Source organism: Opisthocomus hoazin, chromosome 6, assembly GCF_030867145.1.
Source record: "Opisthocomus hoazin isolate bOpiHoa1 chromosome 6, bOpiHoa1.hap1, whole genome shotgun sequence".
Taxonomy (NCBI): domain Eukaryota; kingdom Metazoa; phylum Chordata; class Aves; order Opisthocomiformes; family Opisthocomidae; genus Opisthocomus; species Opisthocomus hoazin.
This window is the reverse complement of record NC_134419.1, coordinates 72,925,873-72,945,299: the sequence shown is the minus strand read 5'-3', so window position 1 is coordinate 72,945,299 and position 19,427 is coordinate 72,925,873. Positions and strand designations below refer to the sequence as shown.

General features: G+C 58.7%; 1 protein-coding gene across 3 annotated transcripts; it reads right to left on the bottom strand.

Annotated features, from left to right (window-relative positions):
- Positions 1–7,209: 7,209 nt before the first annotated feature.
- EMX2 (empty spiracles homeobox 2) lies at positions 7,210–13,967 on the bottom strand. Of its 3 annotated transcripts, XM_075424337.1 has the most exons (4): positions 13,763–13,967; positions 12,597–13,069; positions 10,483–10,667; positions 7,210–8,137 (listed from the first exon to the last, which is right to left on the bottom strand). In XM_075424337.1, exons 2-4 carry the CDS (start codon positions 12,985–12,987, stop codon positions 7,970–7,972), a joined length of 744 nt encoding a protein of 247 aa, XP_075280452.1. In that variant the 5' UTR covers positions 12,988–13,069; positions 13,763–13,967; the 3' UTR covers positions 7,210–7,969. The 3 variants fall into 3 exon arrangements, with proteins under 3 accessions (XP_075280452.1, XP_075280451.1, XP_075280453.1); XM_075424336.1 differs by lacking the exon at positions 13,763–13,967 and having other exon boundaries at positions 12,597–13,170; XM_075424338.1 differs by lacking the exons at positions 10,483–10,667; positions 13,763–13,967 and having other exon boundaries at positions 7,955–8,137; positions 12,597–13,170.
- Between the last annotated feature and the right edge of the window lie 5,460 nt (positions 13,968–19,427).

Genomic DNA, 19,427 nt, shown 5'->3' with positions numbered 1-19,427 from the left:
CCCTTGCACCCGAAAAAGCAGCAGCGGCCCCGTCCCGCGGCAGGGGGGACCCGGCCGGGGCTGGGGGTCCCGCGGCGCCGGGTGCAGGGTCGGGGAGCCCTGGGGAGATGCGGGAGCCGGCGGCCAGGATGGGCGAAGCTCCCGGGAGGGCAGCGGCCGGGGAGAGGGAGCAGCTCCGCTCCGGCATCTGCCGGCCCCGCGTCCCGCCGCCGCGCAGCTCCGTCCTTTCCCCTCCGTCACCCCCAGCAAGGAGGCAGGGGGGGTGGAGAGAGGGTCGTCGGCCGGTGTCCCTCCCCCGTTTGCTGCCTCCCAGCTCAGGCCACCCCCTGCCCATCCTGTACCCCCGCACCTATAGGGGCGAAGTCACCAGAAAAACCCTTCCCGGCGGAGCTGCGCTTCTGCCCACCGACGGCCGGGGCCGGGGAGGGTCGTTGCGGGGGGGACCGGCTGGTACCCGGCGGGGCACCCGGGGCTGAGCCGCCGGGAAACTTTGATCCGCGTCTCCAGCCGTTTCCATGGCAACGTGCGGGGTGGCAGCGGGAGGGGTGGTCCCCGCCACGCAGGACACCGCTGCCCACCCCGGGCACCCCCGCTCCTTCCCTCCCCAGCCCAGGATCGGGCCCACTGGGCATGAGAATCGTCCGCCGGGGAGAGGAAAGAAGCCGGCGGGGGGGGGCGGGGGGGGGCACCGCAGCTCTGCCCCGCCACTGTGCGGCCCTGCCTGTCCTGCCCTGCCCATGCTGCCTGCCCTGCCCGTCGCACCCTGCCCGTCGTGCTGCCGGTTCTCGGCGTTGCACAGCCGGGACCGCTCCTGCCGCCCGACCGGGACTCCCCGCTTGCCCGGGGGGGGAGGGGCTTTTTTGGGGGTCGCCTTGATTTGCCAGGGAAAATCGACAGAACAGACCGACCCCAGCCTCTCAGGACTTGGCCACAATGGTGGAAAGGGAGCGGATTTCCGAAAGCCCTTGACTCTCTCCCCAAAGGCAAATTGGCGTGAATTTCCCAGCCGGCCCGACGCTGAACTCACGACCCTTCCCCATCCTCCCTCTCGCAACGCCACTGTGACACTGTCATTCAGTCCCACACTGCGACCTCGGCTTCTCCTTCCACGTCTGACATTTCCCTCTGTCCCTTCCTGCCTTCCCGTTCCTTTTTTCTCTTTCTTTTTTCTTCTCATCTTTCTTCTTTCTGTTTTCTTTCTTTCGTTCGTTCTTTCTTTCTCGACTTCTTTTTCTGTCTCTCTTATCTCTGTTTTTCCCCCCTATCTCTTTCTCATCCTTTCGCTCTTTCTTTCTTTTTCCCTTTCTTTTTCTCTCTCTTTCCTCCTTACAGATTTTACTGTTTTAGCCAGCATCTGGCTTCCTCTGATTTTGCGCTCCCCAGGATTATTATAAAATGACATTATTCTTACGAAAAGACCTTTTCACGTTTTATGTGAAATGCCCTTACCCTTCCAAACCCCATCGTCCTCTTTCCTCCATTTTTCCCGACTCTGAGCAGTGGCATTCGGCGGCCCACGGGCAGCAGGCGGGTTCGGGCTTACAGACCGCTTCAGCAAGGCGGGGACAGGGAGGGTGACAGAGGGGAGAACTCTCTGAATGAGCCTGTAGAGTCGTATTTGGAGCCTGAGCATCCCATCGCGGCATACGTATGCCAAATTAAATAGCCGCGATCGCGTGGATTATAAATGAGATTACAGAAGAGTTTATCTGGGAATATCTCACCCTCGCAACCCACAAGAACGCTTTCTGTTCCCCGTGTCCTATACCAGCTTGCTGATCTAAAGATAAAACAACAGCCGTGGCTGGATTCCCCGGCCTGGCGGAGAAAGTCAGGACTCCGCGCTCCCTCTGAACACAGCAAAACCACAAAAACGTTGTTCAAACGCTGATAAAGCTGTGAGTGAAACCCACAAAAACAAGGGAATTCGGCAACTTCTGACTACTCAGAAGGCTCGGATCAGCTGCTGCTTCCAGACGTTCGGGAGCTTGACGGATGAGTTTCCACATCTTATCTGGGTTTGTTTGGGGCCAGGTCACCAACACTCATTCAGCCAACACTTTCACTCGGTGACTGAAATTGTTTTGAATTCCTCCTGCTTCTTTTTTTTTTTTAACTTCTTAAATAAAAAACGCAGTTATGTAAGGAATAGTAGTAATAATAAAAAAAGCCGCTGAAGCCGAGCATCGCTGATCTCTCGGGCTGTTCCTTTCCCGCCTGGGAATCGCTGAGACTTTCCAGAGCTCCGTGCGTCAGACGGGGGAAAGCGGAGCGGGGAAAGAGGGGGCAGCCAGTTTGGCCTCTCCTTTCCAGGAGAAGACCCCCACGTTTAAAAAACTAATCCCGTGCCAGAGGCTGGCTAAACCCGTGGATTCCTGCTGGGGCTGTGGGGCGGCTTTCTGCCCCCTTCAAGTCCTCAGGCAGCGCGGGAGGCAGGGAGATGCTCCGCTCCCGCTTCACGGCCGGGTTGTAAACGCCTCGCGGAGGTTTCCTCGCGCTCAAACGTTTAATTAAGAAAACATTAAGGGTCCAGCTTAAACCAACAAAAGCCAGGCAGCTCCAAGCCGGGTTCCTACTCGCACACGACGTCTGCGAGATCCCCTCCCCGCCCGGAGCCGCCGTCCCCCCGTCCCCTCCCGAAGCCGGGACCTCCCGGCCCCCGCCTGCGAGCCCTCCTCACCCTCCTCATCCTCCTTCCCCTCCCCGGAGGACTCAGCACCCGCTGTCCGAGCCTTCACCTCACCCCCAGACCAAACCCAGCCGGGACTCCGAGGTTTTTTTTGGAGCATCCCTCCCCAGAATGGCAAATAAAAAGAGCCACCCGCGCGAGAGGGTCATCGGACCTGAGCGGAGGGGGTCGCGGGGGGGTGCGGGATGATGTCCCCGCCGGTCCCCGCCGCCCCGAGAGGAGGACCAGGGCGTTTCTACCTGTCCGGGGGAACGGGCCGGGTTTCTTCCCATCTCCCGGGGAGGGTGCAACCGTGAGCGAGAGGACTGCGCACCCGAGAGTTCCTCTGCCTTCCCCTGCTCCTGCCTCCGCCTGCTGCTCGTCATTTGACTGTCCCAGGGAAAAAAAATCGGTCAGTTTTTCTGTCTGTCCAGCCTTGGGGAAGGGAGAAGGATTAAAGACCTGCAGAGCGCTGGTAGAAAAGCGTGGACTTTGTTTTAAGACATTAAAAAAAGGAAAAGACAGAAAAAGGATGGACACCACCTTCCAATACACTTTAGTGAGCCGGTGACAAAAACTCCGGGCGTGCGCTGAATGCGTAATTACCCCCAACCGAAAATTCCCTATCTAATTTGATATTTGGTGCTCAGCAGAAGCTAGCCTTCGTAAATAATATACAAAGTAAGAAACCTAATCCAGCAGGCTAGAATGTTTAATTCATCATTATGCGAGCTAATTGGAAGGTGATTATATGGTAATTGCTCATTAGTGGTGTATATTTATCGCTGTACCTTATGTCAAGGCCATGGGAATTGTGTAGAGTCTGTTCTCTCATTTCAAGGATCAGTTTCAGAAGCAGGAGCAAAGCGGGCGAGATCAAGTTCTTCCTGACGTCAGGTCCACCCGTGGGCGACGGGGAGAGGGGCTATAAATGCCCGCCCGGAGCCCCCGCAGCATCCAGGCCTCCAGCCAGGGGGAGCAGGGGGATCCCGGGGCAGCAGGGCCGCGGTGGGGAGCAGGAGGAGGAGGAGGGTGATGAAGGCTGTGCCCGGGCCGGTAAAGCCACCTGCGAGGCCGGCTGAGCCCCGGCGGGGAGCGGTGCCCGCAGCAGCCGCCCACCCCTGGGGTAAGGGGGGATCGAGCGGTTCTCCCGCCGCCCCCGCAACAGGCGCTAATTGCAAAAGGCCAATTAATAGAGGGGGAGGGAAGGCGATGAACTCCTCTCTCGCCTTCAAGCGCGGACCGCGGCCTAGGCTTCCCCGGCGGAGCGGGAATGGCGGGGCGAGGGGTCGCGGGGTCGGGAGGTTCTCCAAACTCCCGCGTCCCCTCCGCCTCCTCCCGGCGGGACCCTTCGGAGGAGCAAATCGACTGCTGCGGCTGCTGCCGGCAGGGGCTGGGGGAGCCCCGTCTTACCGGGGAGCCCGGTACGCCCGGAGCTGCTTTGCCTCTTTCCTACGGGGCAGTGCTAATTAGGCGGGGGAACCGCTAATTTCCTCCGAAGCAGGCAGCCGGTGGGGAGCGGCTGGGAACCTCCGGCTTGGTGCGAAGGGAAAGGGTTAAAACCTCGAGGTGAGAGGGGCCAGATCCCGGGCGCGGAGCAGAGCCGTCAGGATCGGGCCCTCCCCGACGGGAGGGGCACCGGGGGCAGCCCCCGCTCCTCGGGCCGGCGGCTCGGCCTCGACCGGGCCGGGGGAGGTTGGGGGGGTGGGCTGCACCTCCCTCGGCCCGCAGACCCACCGAGGGGACGGAGGAGGGAGCCGGCACGGAACCGGCCTGCCTAGCCGCGACCCTCGGGCTGTGGGCACCCAGATTTCCTTCGAAAGAGCCGTCAGAATCCTCTCGAGCCTGCAGTTCGCCACCCGAAATACACCCGCCCTCCCCCCCCCTCAGTTATTTAATATAAAATGTATTTTTAAACACCCGCTCGGATAGCATCTCGCCAATATTTATATTTCCACGTTGCCTGGCATCCACCGTCCCACATTAGACTCTGCCTCTCTCTCCCTCTCTCTAATCCTGCCACTTTAAATAGATGAATTAATAAAGCAAATGAGGGTCTAATAAGCTGACTGTCCTGCCTATTGAGGCAGGGGGAGAGAGACTAGAAAGTGCGCCAAATTTGTTTGCAGTGGATCAAGGCTAGCCGCCTTTGCTTCACTTTCTTTATCTTAATTCCGACTTGAAAAGATATAATTATCTAGTTTGAACAGAGCTGCTATCAAATCCTTCTCTAGGCAAGGCAGGGGAGAGCTGGAGTGGATTGCAGTGTTCTGAGCCGCTTGGTGCAGCCGGAGATAGGGAGTAATGAAGTTGTGGAGTCCTGAGATACAAAGGGCATTAACCTCATTAGCATGAAACCTTTTCTTCTAACCATTGTGGGACCCTTTCAGACTCCTAATCCCCCCTATTTTCAAAGCTTGGTTTGTAATAAAGCTTTTAGGGTTTTTTTTTTTTCAAAGCTAATGGCATTCTCTGAAGATTTTATTGCTGTTACGCTACATAGGACGCTTAATTTTTTTTTCCCTCTCTTCCCTCATGGTTTTAACAAAAAAAAAAAAAAAAAAAGGTGGGGGGGGGAATATATGGTTCTTGCAGGAATAAGCCTTTTATCAAGATGGGAAACACTTTCTCGAAAGGCCCGAGTCTGCTGTGCAGCCGCGGTCCGTTTAACGCTCGCCCGTTTGCACGGGTTTGGAGCCCACCTGGGCCAGTTCAGGTGAAACGCGCTCCCTGCTTGGTCTCCAGCCCCGCGCCATCAGCTGCCCGAGGAGGGAGGGCACACAGCGAGAAGTTTACCTCGGGAATAGCTCCACTAAATAATTAGCCCAGGTTTAAATGGAAGGGACTGCATTGCGACATGCGTCCTCGCCCTGCCTGGGCCTCTCTCATATTTGTAGCACCAGTGAATGGAAAGTCACCGGGGCTGTATAAGGAGCAATGCTTACAAAAAAAAGAAAAAATTGGATTTTTTTTTTTAAATAAATTTACATAGTACCCGATAGAGCCAACACGTGCGCAGAATGTCGAATCTTAACTTTTCAAGGCAGGATGTTTAACAAAGCTCGTATTTTCGCGATGCATTGTAACTTCGCCTTATCACAGTGTAAAGGGTAGTCAGATTGTCCTAAATTATGTCCAACTAGCCCCCCTGGATCCACGGATTAAGAGATTAAAGGAGACCACTGGGCAATGCCTCCTCTTTCCCCTTCATATTCCTGGTATGATAATTGCCTAAACTGATTTGCACTTTCACAAAAGCTCGCAGAATTCTTTGTAGCTCGAACAGAGCAGACGAGGTTTCTCTATCAATGGAAATAAAACTGATTAATGCAGTCTATCAGGCTAAGGAGCAAATGAAGCATGAAAAAACAACCGTGTACCCCCAGAAAACCAGCTAGTTTCCTCAAGGACCCAGTGCAACTTTCCCCCCCGCCCCGCCTCGCCTCCACTCCTTTAATGTCAGAGGCTCCCCCCGCGCCCAGGATCTCTCCCTCCGGGGGGGGGGGGGGCAGGACCTGCTGCTCACCGCCGCGACCTGCCCGAGAGGGGTTAAAAGACGGGGAAAAAAATAAACAAAAAATAAATCAAAAATAAAATAGTAAAAGAGGGAGAGAAGGAAAGAAAAAGACCTCTCCCGCAAAATAAAATACATATTTTTGCCAGGGCGAGCTACTGCCGCGGACCAGTTTCACCTTCCCATTACGAGCCAGTTCGCGCTTCAGCTTCTAACCAGGGAAGGGGCTGGGTTTGTTGTCGCTGTTGGATTTTTTTTTTTTTTTTTTTAAAAAAAGGCGTTTATTTACAGCGAGTGGGTCTCTGCGGCTGATTTAGAGGTCGGTGCAGCGGGCAGGGGATTCATCGGGGCAGGGCGCCCGCGGCCGCGGGAATGCGCGGGGCGGCCGCGGGAGCGCAGGCTCCGACCGCGGGGTTCGGCGGCTAAAAACGGGGTGGGAGGGGGGAAAGACAAATTTTCCGAAAAATTTGGGGGGAGAAGGGGAAAATAGATGGCTTAAAAAATTTAGGGCATGTTGATAAATCTTTATTGACAAAATATTGACAATGACATACTTCTTGGAAGTATATAGTGTGTTAGAATTCTAACAAATTAAACACAAAACACAAAAATATTTACATTCTGGTATAGGAGACATGAAGGAAACGTTTGTCACTTTTCTTTTAGTAGCTCTATGATTTCGGAATATTATAAGCTCAGTGCTTGAAAATTGCCTCAATGAAAATGGCCATTAGAAAAAAAAATAATAATAAAAAAATCAATTCGCGATTTTAAGTCCCTTTTCTCTGGACCCTCCCAGCCAGGGAGGGGTCCCCACCGCCAAACCTGGTCGCTGGGTTTGCGCTTTATTAATCTGAAAAAATAATCATCATCCGGTTTTGCAATGGGGATACAATTTGGGGGGGGGGGGAATAATTTAATTTGATTTTTTTTTTTTTTTTGGCAGCAAAAGTTATGACCAACCCCAGCCACCCCCACCCCCTTTCCCTCCCGTCCCTCCCCTGCCCCACCGTGTTTGTCCATCCGGAAGGAACACTATGCTTTGTTACTGCTACTTCATTTAGGTTTCACAAACACTTTGACGCCAGAAGTTATCATAAAATGTTTACAGACTGCACATTTCTCGTAAAATAAAATTAAAAAGCACACAGAACCTGTCTTAAAGGGAAAAAAATTACGATTCACTTCTGTCTTTAGGAAACGGGATAATTTTTTTCTTTGTTTTTTCTTTTTTTTTTTCCTTTTTTTTTTTTTTTTTTTTCCCAGACGGCTTTACACATGCAATTCAAGTTTCTGAAACAGGTGTGGGTTTTGGCTGCTTACGGGAATTTCTCTTTTAAAGACGGAAAAAACTGTGAAGTGCAAAATGTCCTGTAAGGTGGTAATTTTTCTGGTTCGGTTGGGGTGGGTTTTTTGTTGTTGTTTCGGTTTATTTTTTCCTTTTAAGATTTTTTTTTTCCCCACAGATTTTTTTTTTTTAATTTTTTGACGTTATGCTTTTAAAAGTGAACTGCGAGAAACGGAATACCTGTCAATCACCTCGTCCCGGTGTTTTGGCTTCGATTGACAGATCCCCCCTTGCCAGAGCGGTGCCGGCAGTGCGACAGTTCGGACCTCGGGCCGTCTTGCCCCCGCTCGCTCCCAGCTTCCCTCCCAGGCGGGAATCGCGTTTTTCAGGAGGATCTCCGTGTCCCTTCCCCGCACCGCCACGCCGGGGAGGGGGGTGAGCCTTGAACACTTGCTGTTGGTGGGGTGCCTGGCTTCGAAAAGTCCCAAAGTGCCAGTCTTTAATCGTCCGACGTGACGTCGATTTCCTCTGGGCTGGCTTGTTTGGTGGCGATTCTCCACCGGTTAATGTGATGAGTCCCTTTTTTCTTCTGTTGTGAGTCCGAACCTTCCTCTTCCAACTTCTGCCGCTTGAACTTTGTCCGTCGGTTCTGAAACCACACTTTTACCTGCGGGAGCAGAGGCACCGCCCGTCAGTCCCACGCCTGCCCGGACCCCGGGACGGGGCGAGGAGCTCCGCGCCCTGCCCGCACCGTGCCCTGCCTGCTCCATACCCTGCCCGCACCATGCCTTGCCCGCTCCGAGCCCTGCCCGCACCATGTCCTGCCCGCACCGTTCCCTGCCTGCTCCGTACCCTGCCCGCACCGTGCCCTGCCCGCTCCGCGCCCTTCCTTCTCCGCGCCCTGCCTACGCCGAGCGCTGCCTGCACCGTGCCCTGCCTGCTCCATGTCCTGGCCGCACCGTGCCCTGGCCGCACCGTGCCCTGCCTGCTCCGTGCCCTGCCGGTACCATGTCCTGCCTACGCCGAGCGCTGCCTGCACCGTGCCCTGCCCGGGGGTGTAGCGGGGGGGGGAGGCCGAGCCGGCTGCGAGGCGACCCCCGGGCCCGGGCAAAGCCAGGGTCTCGTCCCTGCGAACGGGGCGGCAGAGCGAGACCTTTTCCTCTCGGAAAAAGGGAATAAAACTTAAGGAAAAGGACCCGGGGTGAAAAACGCCCGGCGTCTGCCCGGGACGCGCCGTCCAGGAGCGATCGCAGCCAGGCGAAACCTGCTAGCGCCGTCGCAAAATGCCCCTCCGGGTCCGCGCAGCGCCGAGGAAATCTGACTTCACCACCCGGCAGCTGACTTCGGTGCTTTAATTACAGATAGCATTGATCGGGGAGCCATCTCCGGGCTGGCCACGCTCCTTGCAGCGGCCAAAGGTAAACATCTCCTTTTTTTTTTAAAAAAAAAAAAGCAGTTTAAACTCCGGTTCTGTCTGAAAGTGCCTGATAAAGGCCCGAGCAAAAGGAGGAAAAGGGAACTGGAGCATTTTAATAAGCTGGTTTAACCCGCTTCGCTGCCTCTTCAGAACAGAGACCTGCCTGGCCGGACACACATCTCTGCTGCATTTTCATATTCTCCAAAAGTCCCCCATTAAAAAGCTGAGCGGGGAACAAGGGGTGAGTTTAATTTGCTTTTAGTTTGCTAATTGAAGGGGAGGACGGTTCATTTCTGCACGCTGATCTCCCAAAAGGGAGCTCATTTGTAGGGGACTGGGGGTTTGACATCCGGACAAAAGACCCCAACCAGCTTCGGAATCAAGCAGCACAAAGACCACCTTAAATACAGCTTTCCAGTGGAAATAAGCCTGTGACCGGTCCCTTGTTCGGAGAACCTCATAAAAGTGGCGATCCCTTTTTATTGTTTTGTTAGGGAGACATTTTAAAACAAAAGCTCCAACCTCTTTATTGCTTCCCCCGCGAAAAGGAGTTTAAAAAAAAAAAAAAAGTGTTACAACTTAATCCTCCCAGAGAACGCTGTGTTTACTGGGAACTTTGAACCAGGCTGCGGCTGGGTATTTTGGCTTTTTTTTTTTTCTTTTTTTTTTAAAGTACAGTGCCACATACTGTAGCAGAGACAACCCCCACCCGGAGCCCTCTCCCCACGAGTCTCCTGTAAGGGTACAAAACAAAAGCCCGAAGTAACAACAACAACAACCGACCCCCCCCCCCCCCTCCGGCCTTTCCTCCGGCCAGGAGAAAACCGCGTGAAAATCCCCCTCGCAGCGGGCCCGCCGCCTGTGAGTCCCCGCCGTCGTGGGGGGGGACACGACACCCCCGCGCCCGCCCCGTCTCCCCACGGGTGTCCGGCCTCGGTACCCGCCGAGACCCTCGCCCCGGGACGACCGGAGTGGAACCGTCCCTCCAGACCGAAATATTCTCCGGTGCGGTTCTGGCCCGCAGCCAGCCAGCGGGGAGGGGGGGAAATGGGGGGGGGGTTTCATCGCAGTTAATAATTTCTCTGCTTTTAATTTTCATCTTTCTGCCCTCCTGAACCGGCTCTTCACGTCCCCGCTGCCGGTCGCGGGGCTAAAAACGACAGAAAAATCACCCGAGAAACCGCATTTCTGCCGCAGGGTGCAAAGGAGGGGGGGGGGGGGTGTCCCCTCCGTCTTTTGTTTTGGGGGCTTTGTCAGCTACTTCTCCAAGGTCACCCCAGCCCCACAGAAGCGTGGCCGGGACCTCCTCTCCCTGGCAGATCGCGGACCCCGCTCCCCGCCCGGGCGATCCGAACCGGGCCCCGGCCCCCGCCACGGCTCTCACCGACGGGAGGGGATTTTATAACGCCCCGCCGAGGCGGGGGGGGGGGGAGCCCTCACTCCGCTCCACCGGCTCGGGGCCGGAGGCCTAACTCCCCCCCCCCGAATTTGTCCTTATTTTCCCCCCCGCATCTCCGGGCCGGCCGGGCGGGTTTTCCCCGGCAGATCCCAGTACTTTCGCTTTCCCAGCTGCCCGCTCCCCGCGCCCCCCTCACCTGAGTTTCCGTGAGGCTGAGGCTGTGTGCCAGCTGTTTTCTCTCCGCTCCCACTACATAATGGTTCTTCTCGAAGGCGTGTTCCAGTCTCAGTAACTGGGATGGGGAGAAAGCTGTACGGATCCGTTTGGGTTTCCTGGCCAGTGCGTTGTGCAAGAGGAAGCTCTCCGGGCTGGTTTCATTCCCTGCGCACCGGGGTACAGCAGTGATTAGTAAAACACCTTCCTCAGGAGCACTCGAGAGGGCTTTTTAGAGCAAGAAAATTTTGTCTCCCACCGTTACCCGCAGGAGAAGACTGGCTGTAGTTTCTTTTTTTTTTATTTTCAGGGACTTTTTTGTAACAAATTTTCCTTCCGTAAATAGAAGGAACGAGCAGGGGAAGGAGGGGACTGGGAGAAATTCAAATACTAAAACACAACCAGGAGAGCGCACCGGGGAGGGGAAAAAAAAACAAGAAAGAAAAAAAAAAAAAGAAAAAAGGAAAAAGAATTGGCCAGAGCCTGCGGCTTCATCCCGCGGCTGCCTGCCTGCCCCTCGCCCACCGGCAGCCACATCTTTCCCAGTTTATGTGTTATTTTCATCCTCCTGGGGCGGTCTCGGCCGAGCCCCCCCCCCCCGCCTCCCGGCAGGCAACCCGCAGCCCCGCTTCACTTGCCCGAAACTCCGGCCGGGGCCTTTCCTCTCCGCCCCCCCCCCGCTCCCCTTCGTGTTGCCGGGGTGCTCCCCGCAGCCGGGTCCCGCAGCCCCGGCGGGGAGATAAAAACCTCGAAGTCGGGGAAGGCCGCGGGGCAGCCATCGCAGCCGGCCTGCTGCGGGGCTGGGGGGGGTGAACCGGAGCTTTTTGGGGGGTCTCTCCCCCCGGGCCGGCCCTGCGCTGCTTCCCCGGGTCGGTTCTTTCGATGGGGGGGAGCCGCGGTGGGGTTCTTCCCGTGAGGGCATTAAAAAATCGTTGCGGGAGGAGGGTGTGTTTGAAACCAGGCTGTGGCTCAACACCAGGACGTTGCCGCCTTTCATCTGCGGCTTTTTACCAATCGCCTGATGACTGCGACAAATAATTTGGTGATCGAAACCTGTAATTTTACACTGAGAGGGTGATAATCCATTTTGTATCTCCGTCCGCCCGGCTGCGGAGAGAGCGGCTGCTTCTCCAGCCCGGCTGCAGCGGCTCGGCTGCACAAGGCCGGAGAGCTGGGTGTTGCAGGTGGTTTGTTTTCGTTCGGAAATAACAAATAAAAATACAGAAAAAAAAAAGAAGAAAAAAAAAAAGGCAGACGGATCCCTCCGAGTGGAGGCTGATTTCTTTTTTTTTTTTTTTTTTTTTGGAGTGTAACGAAAGAGGCAGGAGCTGGACCCGTTGCGGGAGGAATCGGCTCAGCCTTCGGAGCAGAGGCTGCCGGTTGCAAAGGGTTAAACAAGGGGGATTTTATTGATCGCTCGCCATTGGATTTGGTTATTTTCCTGCGGCCGGTCGCTAACCGCTCGGCAGCCGGGAGCCGTTCCCTGCCCGTACGGAGGGAATCGCCGCCCCTGCCCCAGCCCCGGCTCCCCGCGCTGCTCCCGCCCGGCCATTACTTTTTTTTTAATTTGTTTTTTTTCGTGATTTTTTTTCCCCTTTCTCCTTCCTCTGGGGTTCGTTCCATTTCCCCCCCGTCCCCGATAAGGAGGGGAGCGGCCGGATTTGGGGCGGCGGGGGTGGCCCCGCCGCCTTCCCGGGGGGAGCCTAAACCTCCCGACCCCTCCATTCCCCTCTCTGCGGGGCGGCTTTTTTCGGGGGCTCTTTTTAACCCACCGGAACGAAAAATATCCACCTCCCCCCCCCCCCCTCCAGTTTTTAATCGGGGCGAGAAAGCCGCCGAGGTCCCAGCCGGCCTCGCCTTCTCCGCTCCTCCCAGGGAAACCAAAACAACCCGGGAAAAGAAGAAAAGCCAAACCGATCCCCTCGGCTCCTACAGCCCCGCGAATCTGGCGGAGGGGGAGTCGGGAGAGAAAGCCCCCCGGCCCGGCCGAGCCGAACCCGCAGCTCCGGGCACCCCGCAGTCCCCCCCGCACCGGCACCCGCGCCCGAGGGGGACCGGAGGGGTTGGGGGAGAGGGAGAGGAAAAGTTGCCACGTACCTTGGAACCTGTGTCCCAGATACCGGTAGCGGTGTATTAGCCAGGGGTAGAAGGTGGAGGGGTCCCTTTGCTGCGAGGCGAAGAGCGGGTGCGTGGAGTGCGAGGCCGGCAGCGGGTGGGCGGCCAGGGCGTGGGGAGGGGGCACGGGGTGGACCGGCACGGCCGGGTTAGGCGGGTGGGAGACGGCTTCTGCAAAGACCAAGTCCGGGTTGGAGTAGACCCCCCTGCCAGCGGAGTGGAAGCCGTTGAGGAATGGGTTCATCGGGCTGGAATTGGCATAGCTGAGGGCCGCCGGGCGGATGGGATCCTCGGAGCGAGAAGCGGGCAGGGGGCTGTCTTTGGCCACCAGAGACTCGATGGTGAAACAGCGCTTGGGAGCGGGCTGGAACATGGTGCCGAGGCGGGGGGTCCCCGGCCGGACCGCTGCCTGGCTCTCTCTGCGGCGATCCGGGGAGGTTTGCAGCGGGGAGTGACTTGAGGAGGGATAGATACACACATAAATAGACGGGGGCTGGAGGAAGAGGAGGCAGCGGCAGCCAGCGGTACCCAAAAGGGAGACACACGCACGCACCGCGCACACGCACACACACACACACTAAAAAAAAAAAAGTTGCTGGGAGAAGTTTCCCTCCTGCAAGGAAAAGGCGGTCGCCCCCCCCCCGCCCCCCCCCAACCTCCCTCCCTAAGTCCAAAGACAATCCATGGATGTGATCGGCCCCTTCACGAGTTGTGCAAACGATTTGTTAGTTCATGAGCCTAATTAGCGCTGGGATCACATAAACAGCTTCCTCTGAAGCCTGGTAAATGGCCTGGCGATTGGTCGCTATCGCTCGCCCCGGGGTGGGAGGGGGGGGGACTCTTTAAAGTGCGTCAGAGGGGCGGCGAGCGCCGGGCTGCGCCATCGGGAGGGATGGAGCGCGGCGCCGCGCGGATCGGACTGCGGCGGGAGCGCGCGCGCCCGCCCCGGGGGGGGGAAGGCGGGGGGGACCGCCTCGCCCCGCACCGCGCCGCTGCCGCCCGCCGACCAAGGTACGGGGAATGGGACCCGGGTGGGGGGGCATCTCCCCCCGGAGGGTGCAGGGGGGGAGGGGGGGGTAGGGCCGCCCCGCCAGCGTGACCCCCCCCTCCCTGCCACCTCTCGGCTGCTCGCAGCCCGGCGAGGTTACCTTGCTCGGCCCCGGGGCGGCCCGGGAGAGATGCCCCGCTCGGGAGATGTTTCTTCCCGGTGAGAGAACGGGTCGCCTTCCTCCTCCTCCTCCTTCTCGGAACTTATTCACTCCCCCCTCCGCTCCTCCGCGCCCCCCGCACCGCGCGGTGCGGGAAACAAAGCGGCGGGCGGCTGCATGGTGCGAAGCTGGGGCTCCCGCAGACGGGACGGGGCGGCCGAGCCTCCGCTCCCAGCCCTCTCCGTATTTTCGCGATTACCTTCGGGCCCGGGGATGATTTTAGGGCTGAGTCCTCCTCCTCCCATTGGCTGGGGCGGCAGAATAATTATGATCACATCCTAATGCTCTTGGCTGGTGCTTACTGTTTATTGGTAGTTAAGGATCTATTATCTATTCATCAGCCTCCCATTTTTGCCAATTACATTCTTCTAAAGTGAAGTACCAGCAGGTATTTTGCACATTTACAATTAACGATTAAAAAAAAAATCTGGCGTACTTTAAATCTATTACGCCGCTGTGTAATTCGTCTTAAAGATGCGGAATTGCCAATGTAAATTCACGTTTCTGTCGAAGCGAGCGATGCGGGGGACTCCTCAAACCAGCCTGGCGTCGCTTTCCTTCGTTCCCGGACTTTGTTTTCTGTTTTCTTTCCACTTTATACACAAAGAATCCGTTACTCCGCCGCACTAAAACGCGCTGAAAAATCGCTGCTTCCCGGCGCGGGGCGAGCCGAGCTCCCTTCCCTTCCCCGCTCTCTCCCCACCGCGCCCGGCCGCGGTCAGCCGATATTTTTAACGCGACGGCCGGGCTGAGCAGCAGCGATAAAACACGCGGGGACGCCGGCGTGGGCTCGCTTTTGTGCGGGGACGGGTTTGCCTCTGTGCACCCCGCGCTGCCTGAGCTGAGGGGGGGGGTGTCACTTTCCGTGGGAAGCGTAAATCTCTTCTGCGGGCGTCGGGGGGGCTGTAGGGACGGACACCCGCACCCACGCGTGGCCGCAGGGACGAAGTGAGAGCGGTGCCGGCACGGAGCAGCTCCGGTCTCCCGGCAGCTTCCGGAGCGAGGTGCCGCTCTCCCCGGTCCCCCCGAGTTTGGGGGAACCCCTGCTGCCCGCAGACCCCGGGCCCCGCTGCCCTGGGCTTGCTGCGGGGGGGAGGGGGGCAAGAAGTGCATTTCCCTCCAGCCCCACTCGTGTCCCTCGCGAATCGCTGGTGTTTTCAGTTTTGAAGTTTCCCCTGGCCCCCTTTTCGGTGCAATCTTTTCCCGCTGAGCCGGTGGCAGAGAGCGGGGGTCACCAGTGTGAGCGAGGCGGGGAAAGTGCCCGGAATACGACGGGTGCTTGACGTGTTGGTATCGACTGGGGGCTCGGTTCCTCAGCGCCGAAAAGGGAAAAAAAAAAAGGGAAACTTCGCCTGCTCCTCGGAAGAGACGTGTTCTGCATCTGCGTGTTTGCACTTCCCGGGACAGCAGAATGAATCTGAATTGGAAAAACTTCAACTCCTTTTTTCCCTTTTCTTTTTTTTCTTGTTTTTTTTTTGTAATTTTTTTTTTTTTTTTATTCCAGACATCCTGACATAATCACAGGGCTCCTCTGAAAACTGCATCGAGTCATTCAGCAGTTGCGGAGGGAGGAACTACCGCCGTGTGTGACACCCGTCGCGCAGGCAGAGCGGGGATAAACCCTCCGAAACGCTCGACAAAATTCCGCCCACCCTCTTTCTCGCCGGGGAAATCTCCTCTAGCCTAAGACCCCTTCCCGAAGGGGGGGTCCCGTTGCTCCCCGGAGCTCCGCGGAGGAGGCTGCAGCTGCGGCCGGGAGCTCTCCCGGGCCAAGCCCCGGTTTCTCCCGGGAAAGCGGGCGACCTCGGCCGGCGCAGCCCGGCGGTCCCCGCGCCGAGCCCTGCCCGCTCTCGGTGCCTGCCGCACGCACAGACGTGTTTATCTGTGCAGATATCTACGTGGGTATGCGTGGGCTCACACGGGCAGAGAAACCGCAGGTAGAGCCTGGGGAGCACCGGCTCTCTCCGGGTTTTGTGGCAGAGAAAATAGGCCGGGGACAGTCGGAACAAAAACCAAGGGGATTCGGGATGGGATTTCTCAGGATTTTTCCGCATCCCCCCTAAATTTCTGCATTCCCACTCGCCGCCGCGGCCGTTTCTCGTGGGCGCCTTCCGCGCAGCCCACGGCCCTCTCGGACCCGGCGCTGCCCCGGGAGCATCTCCCGAAGCTCCTCTCCTGAACTTCTCCTGCCCAGCGTCTGGAGAGGCTGCTCCCGCTGTCCTCTTGGCGTCTGCGAGGGGAAAATCTGGCAGGGGCTCCCTTCCCGGCAGCCCCCGATCCGCTCCGAGCAGGCTCTCTCGGAGGGAGGGGTGCGCTCCCTTCGCAGTCAGATTACACGGCTGGCCTCAAAGGCACTAGCTGAGGATTTCCAAACTAATACTCATTTTTTCAAAGCCGAGCCAAGAAGAAAATGCCAGGAAGGCCTCAGATGCGGGAGACCTCGGGGTAAGACGATTGTTTACCGGCTGATCCAGGCTGAACTCTCTCGTGTTGGGGGGGGATGGCGGTGAGGGAAGTTTCAGCCTCCCCTGAACTTTCTTTTCCAGGCGGGATCCTTCTGCCCCATCTCTCTCAGGTCCCGGGAATCCGTGCCCATGGCGCGGAGGAGAGGTGGCCCGGGCAGGTCGTGTCTAGAAGGGGGCGGGGGGGGGGGGGGGGGGGGGCTGTGTGAGTTAAAGGAGCGGCTGAAATGCCTAATTTAATTCCTTTCTGGACGTCCTAATTCCCCCTCAGTAGGTCTAAGCGTGCTCCGAGCCCTTCACAGAAGCGCAGTGGAGAGACGGCAGCCCGGGCCGCCGAGCGCTGCCGAACCGGGACGGGCTGCGGGGCTCCGGGAGCACCCGGGGTCCTGGCCCAGCAGGTGGATTTCGTCCCAGGGGGGGTTGCTGCCGGCCCCGGCTCTCCCCGAGCCCCGCGTGAACAGGGCGGACGCGCGGGGTGGTTTCCACGGGCCTCCCCAGCGGGGAGAGCAGCCCTGCAATCCGGACACCCCTCTCTCGGCCCCGCCAAGCCGGATCCGCACCGAGGGGCCGTCTCACGGGCGGGTGGGGGCTGCGGGAGCCCGGGAAACGGCCTCGCCGCCGGGGTTCCCCTCTACCGGCCCCGGGGAACAGCAACCCGGGACCATCGCTTTAGTTTTTTCTTCTCGACGCTAATTCCGAGCATCCTTTCCTCTCGCTCCCGACTCCCCCCCCCCCCCCCCCCCCCCCCCAGTCCAGCGCCGAGGGGGTGCACAATCCCGGCCCGGCGCTCGCCAGCCGCGGGTAGCCCCGGCTTTGTTTCGCACGTCTATCTTCTTCTCGGTAAGGTCGGATTTGCGATTCGAAGGTGACGTTAGTAACGCTGGACACGGAGAAAAAGAGCAAAGCCCGGTGTCTACACACGAATCTGCACCCACCCGTGCCAGACCCCGGCTCGTTTTAAGCGTCAGCATGTGCGGAGGAAGCGGGAGGAAATACCGGAGCTTCGCGGCCCCTGCGCGCTCCCTGCGCGGTCCTTGCCCTCTCCCTGCGCGGGGCGCGGCGGCCGCGGGTCCCGACGAGGATCCGCGGGGCGGCAGCGCCCCCTGCCGGCCGCCGGGCAGCCCCCTCCCCATACCTCCCCCATCCTCCCCGTGGCCGAACTTCGGGCTGGCCCACCCGCGGAAAAGCTGCGGGGAGCCTTGGGGCCCTGCGCCTGCGTGCAAGGCCCACGAGGGTTTTCGGGTGGGTTTTTTGGAAGGGCGCAGAGCGTGCGCGCACCCACGCGGGTGTACGCGCACAGGCCCCCTCGCATATGGACTTCAAACCTCCCCAGAGTGAGATGCGCGCTGGCGCGGCTCTTATTTTAAGCTCTGGGTTTTAAAAATACCATCCCGCCCCCCACCCCCAGCTCCCAGGCGACGGGTCCGGAGCCCCCTGCGCTTATTTTCAGACCTCGTTCAAAATCGCGGCTCGCCACACGCCCTGCGTGGCAACATGTCGCGGTGCGGTGCGGTTTGAAACGTCCCCCTCCTTCCCCGCCCGCTCCGTCCCGCCCGGAACGGGACCGTCCCGTCGGGGTCCCCCTGCCCTCGGGAGCGATCGGGGGGTTCCCACCCGCGCCCCGCAGCCGGGTGCCGAAACTGGCTGGTAGAGACTTTTTGCTCGGCCCCAGCTACGCGGGGAGACCCCGCAACCGCGGGTCCGTGACCTCCAGCTCCGCTGTATAAGCCCGGGTCCGCCCTGGGTGAAAACTCGCCAAACTTTAAAAACAAACAAACAAAAAAAAACCAGACCAGGCAGGGGCTGCAGGTGTGCGGGATCCGGACATCCCACGGGAAACTGCGCGTCCCCTCGTGTCTTTGCGCGGGGAGAGCGTGCGGGGGAAGCTCTCGCACCCGCGGCTTGGTTTTGCTGCGGGAAGGCGATGCGTCCCGCGACAGAAACGCGCCGTCCACGACATAAACCCCCCGCTCCCCGCCTTGGAGGGACGTGAACTGCCCCGAGTGGGGCGGGGGGGGACACGGACACGGGTGGACCCCGGGGATAGGTGGGCAGCGGCGCGGCATGCCTTACCTCACCGGCCCCGCTCTCCTCGCTCTCCCCCGACCCGCAATTAACGCTCCCCATCATTCCCACGGCCGGGAAGGCGACGGGCTGCCGCCCTGCCCCGGCAGCTCCCGCACCTCGGCCCCCGCAGCTCCTGCCCCTCGGTCTCCGCAGCTCCCGCACCGCCGCCCCCGGCAGCTCCCGCGGTGGCAGCGGGACCGCCGGGTGCGGGAGGGCTCACGCCCGAGGAAGGGCCCGCAGTCACAAACCTCGCGTAACTCCCCCCGGATGGGGCGCACCGCCGTCGGGGCTGGAGATTTTATATTGAGATACGCTTCAGCTCCGGCTTTTCACGGCAATATTTCGGGGGAGAAAAACAAAGCGAACTAAAACACCGCTTCAAAAGCTTTGTTTATGAGGAAAAACAGAAAATCACGCTGCAATTAACCACTGGGTCCGCTCGGCGCTTTTTGTTAGCACCGCGGTAGTTTTAGTTTCTCGTTAAGGCGCTCGATTGAGTTAATTCTCGCTTTTTTACCGCGCTCCTGGGGGGCCCGATCCCGCGGTCCCGCCGAGCCACGCTCGCTCTTCATTTCACCGAGCGTTTCCCGGGACATCGCGCGGGATCGCCGCTGCTTTTCCATCGGATCCAGGAATTTTTTTGCGCAACAGGCGGTGCCGGGTTCCCGCGCTGGCTTCCCGCAACGGGGACCTCCTGCCCGGCCCTGCCGCGGGGAGTCCCCGGGGAACGGCCAGCCCCCCCCCCTCCCGGGTCGCTCCGCACCCTCTGCTCAACTTTTTGGGTTGGATTTGTGGGGTTTTTTTGTGTGTGCGTGTGTTCGCTCTCGCCCGTGCTTTGGGGAAATTCGAGCTTGCAAACAGCCGAAGGCTTTTCGGGGGGGATTCACCTCGCACCCCTCCGCCAGCCCCCCCCCCCCACCCGAGACGCGTGTCTCCCGCACCAGGCAGAAGGAGTTCGCAGTGAAGGAGACGGAACAACTCTCAGATAACTCTCCAAGCTTCGAAAGCGCAGCGATTCAATATTAGCACGTTAAAGTGACGTTTAGGATACTAATTAATACGTATTTAATTTTAAA

Excerpts from the sequence above, each read along its gene's own strand:
- EMX2 (XM_075424337.1), bottom strand. The coding sequence starts at position 12,987 with ATGTTCCAGCCCGCTCCCAAGCGCTGTTTCACCATCGAGTCTCTGGTG. Across the intron at positions 10,668-12,596 it reads TCTGGGACACAGGTTCCAAG|GGAATGAAACCAGCCCGGAG; the intron begins GTACGTGGCAAC and ends CCCGGTGCGCAG. Across the intron at positions 8,138-10,482 it reads TCAGCCTCACGGAAACTCAG|GTAAAAGTGTGGTTTCAGAA; the intron begins GTGAGGGGGGCG and ends CTGCTCCCGCAG.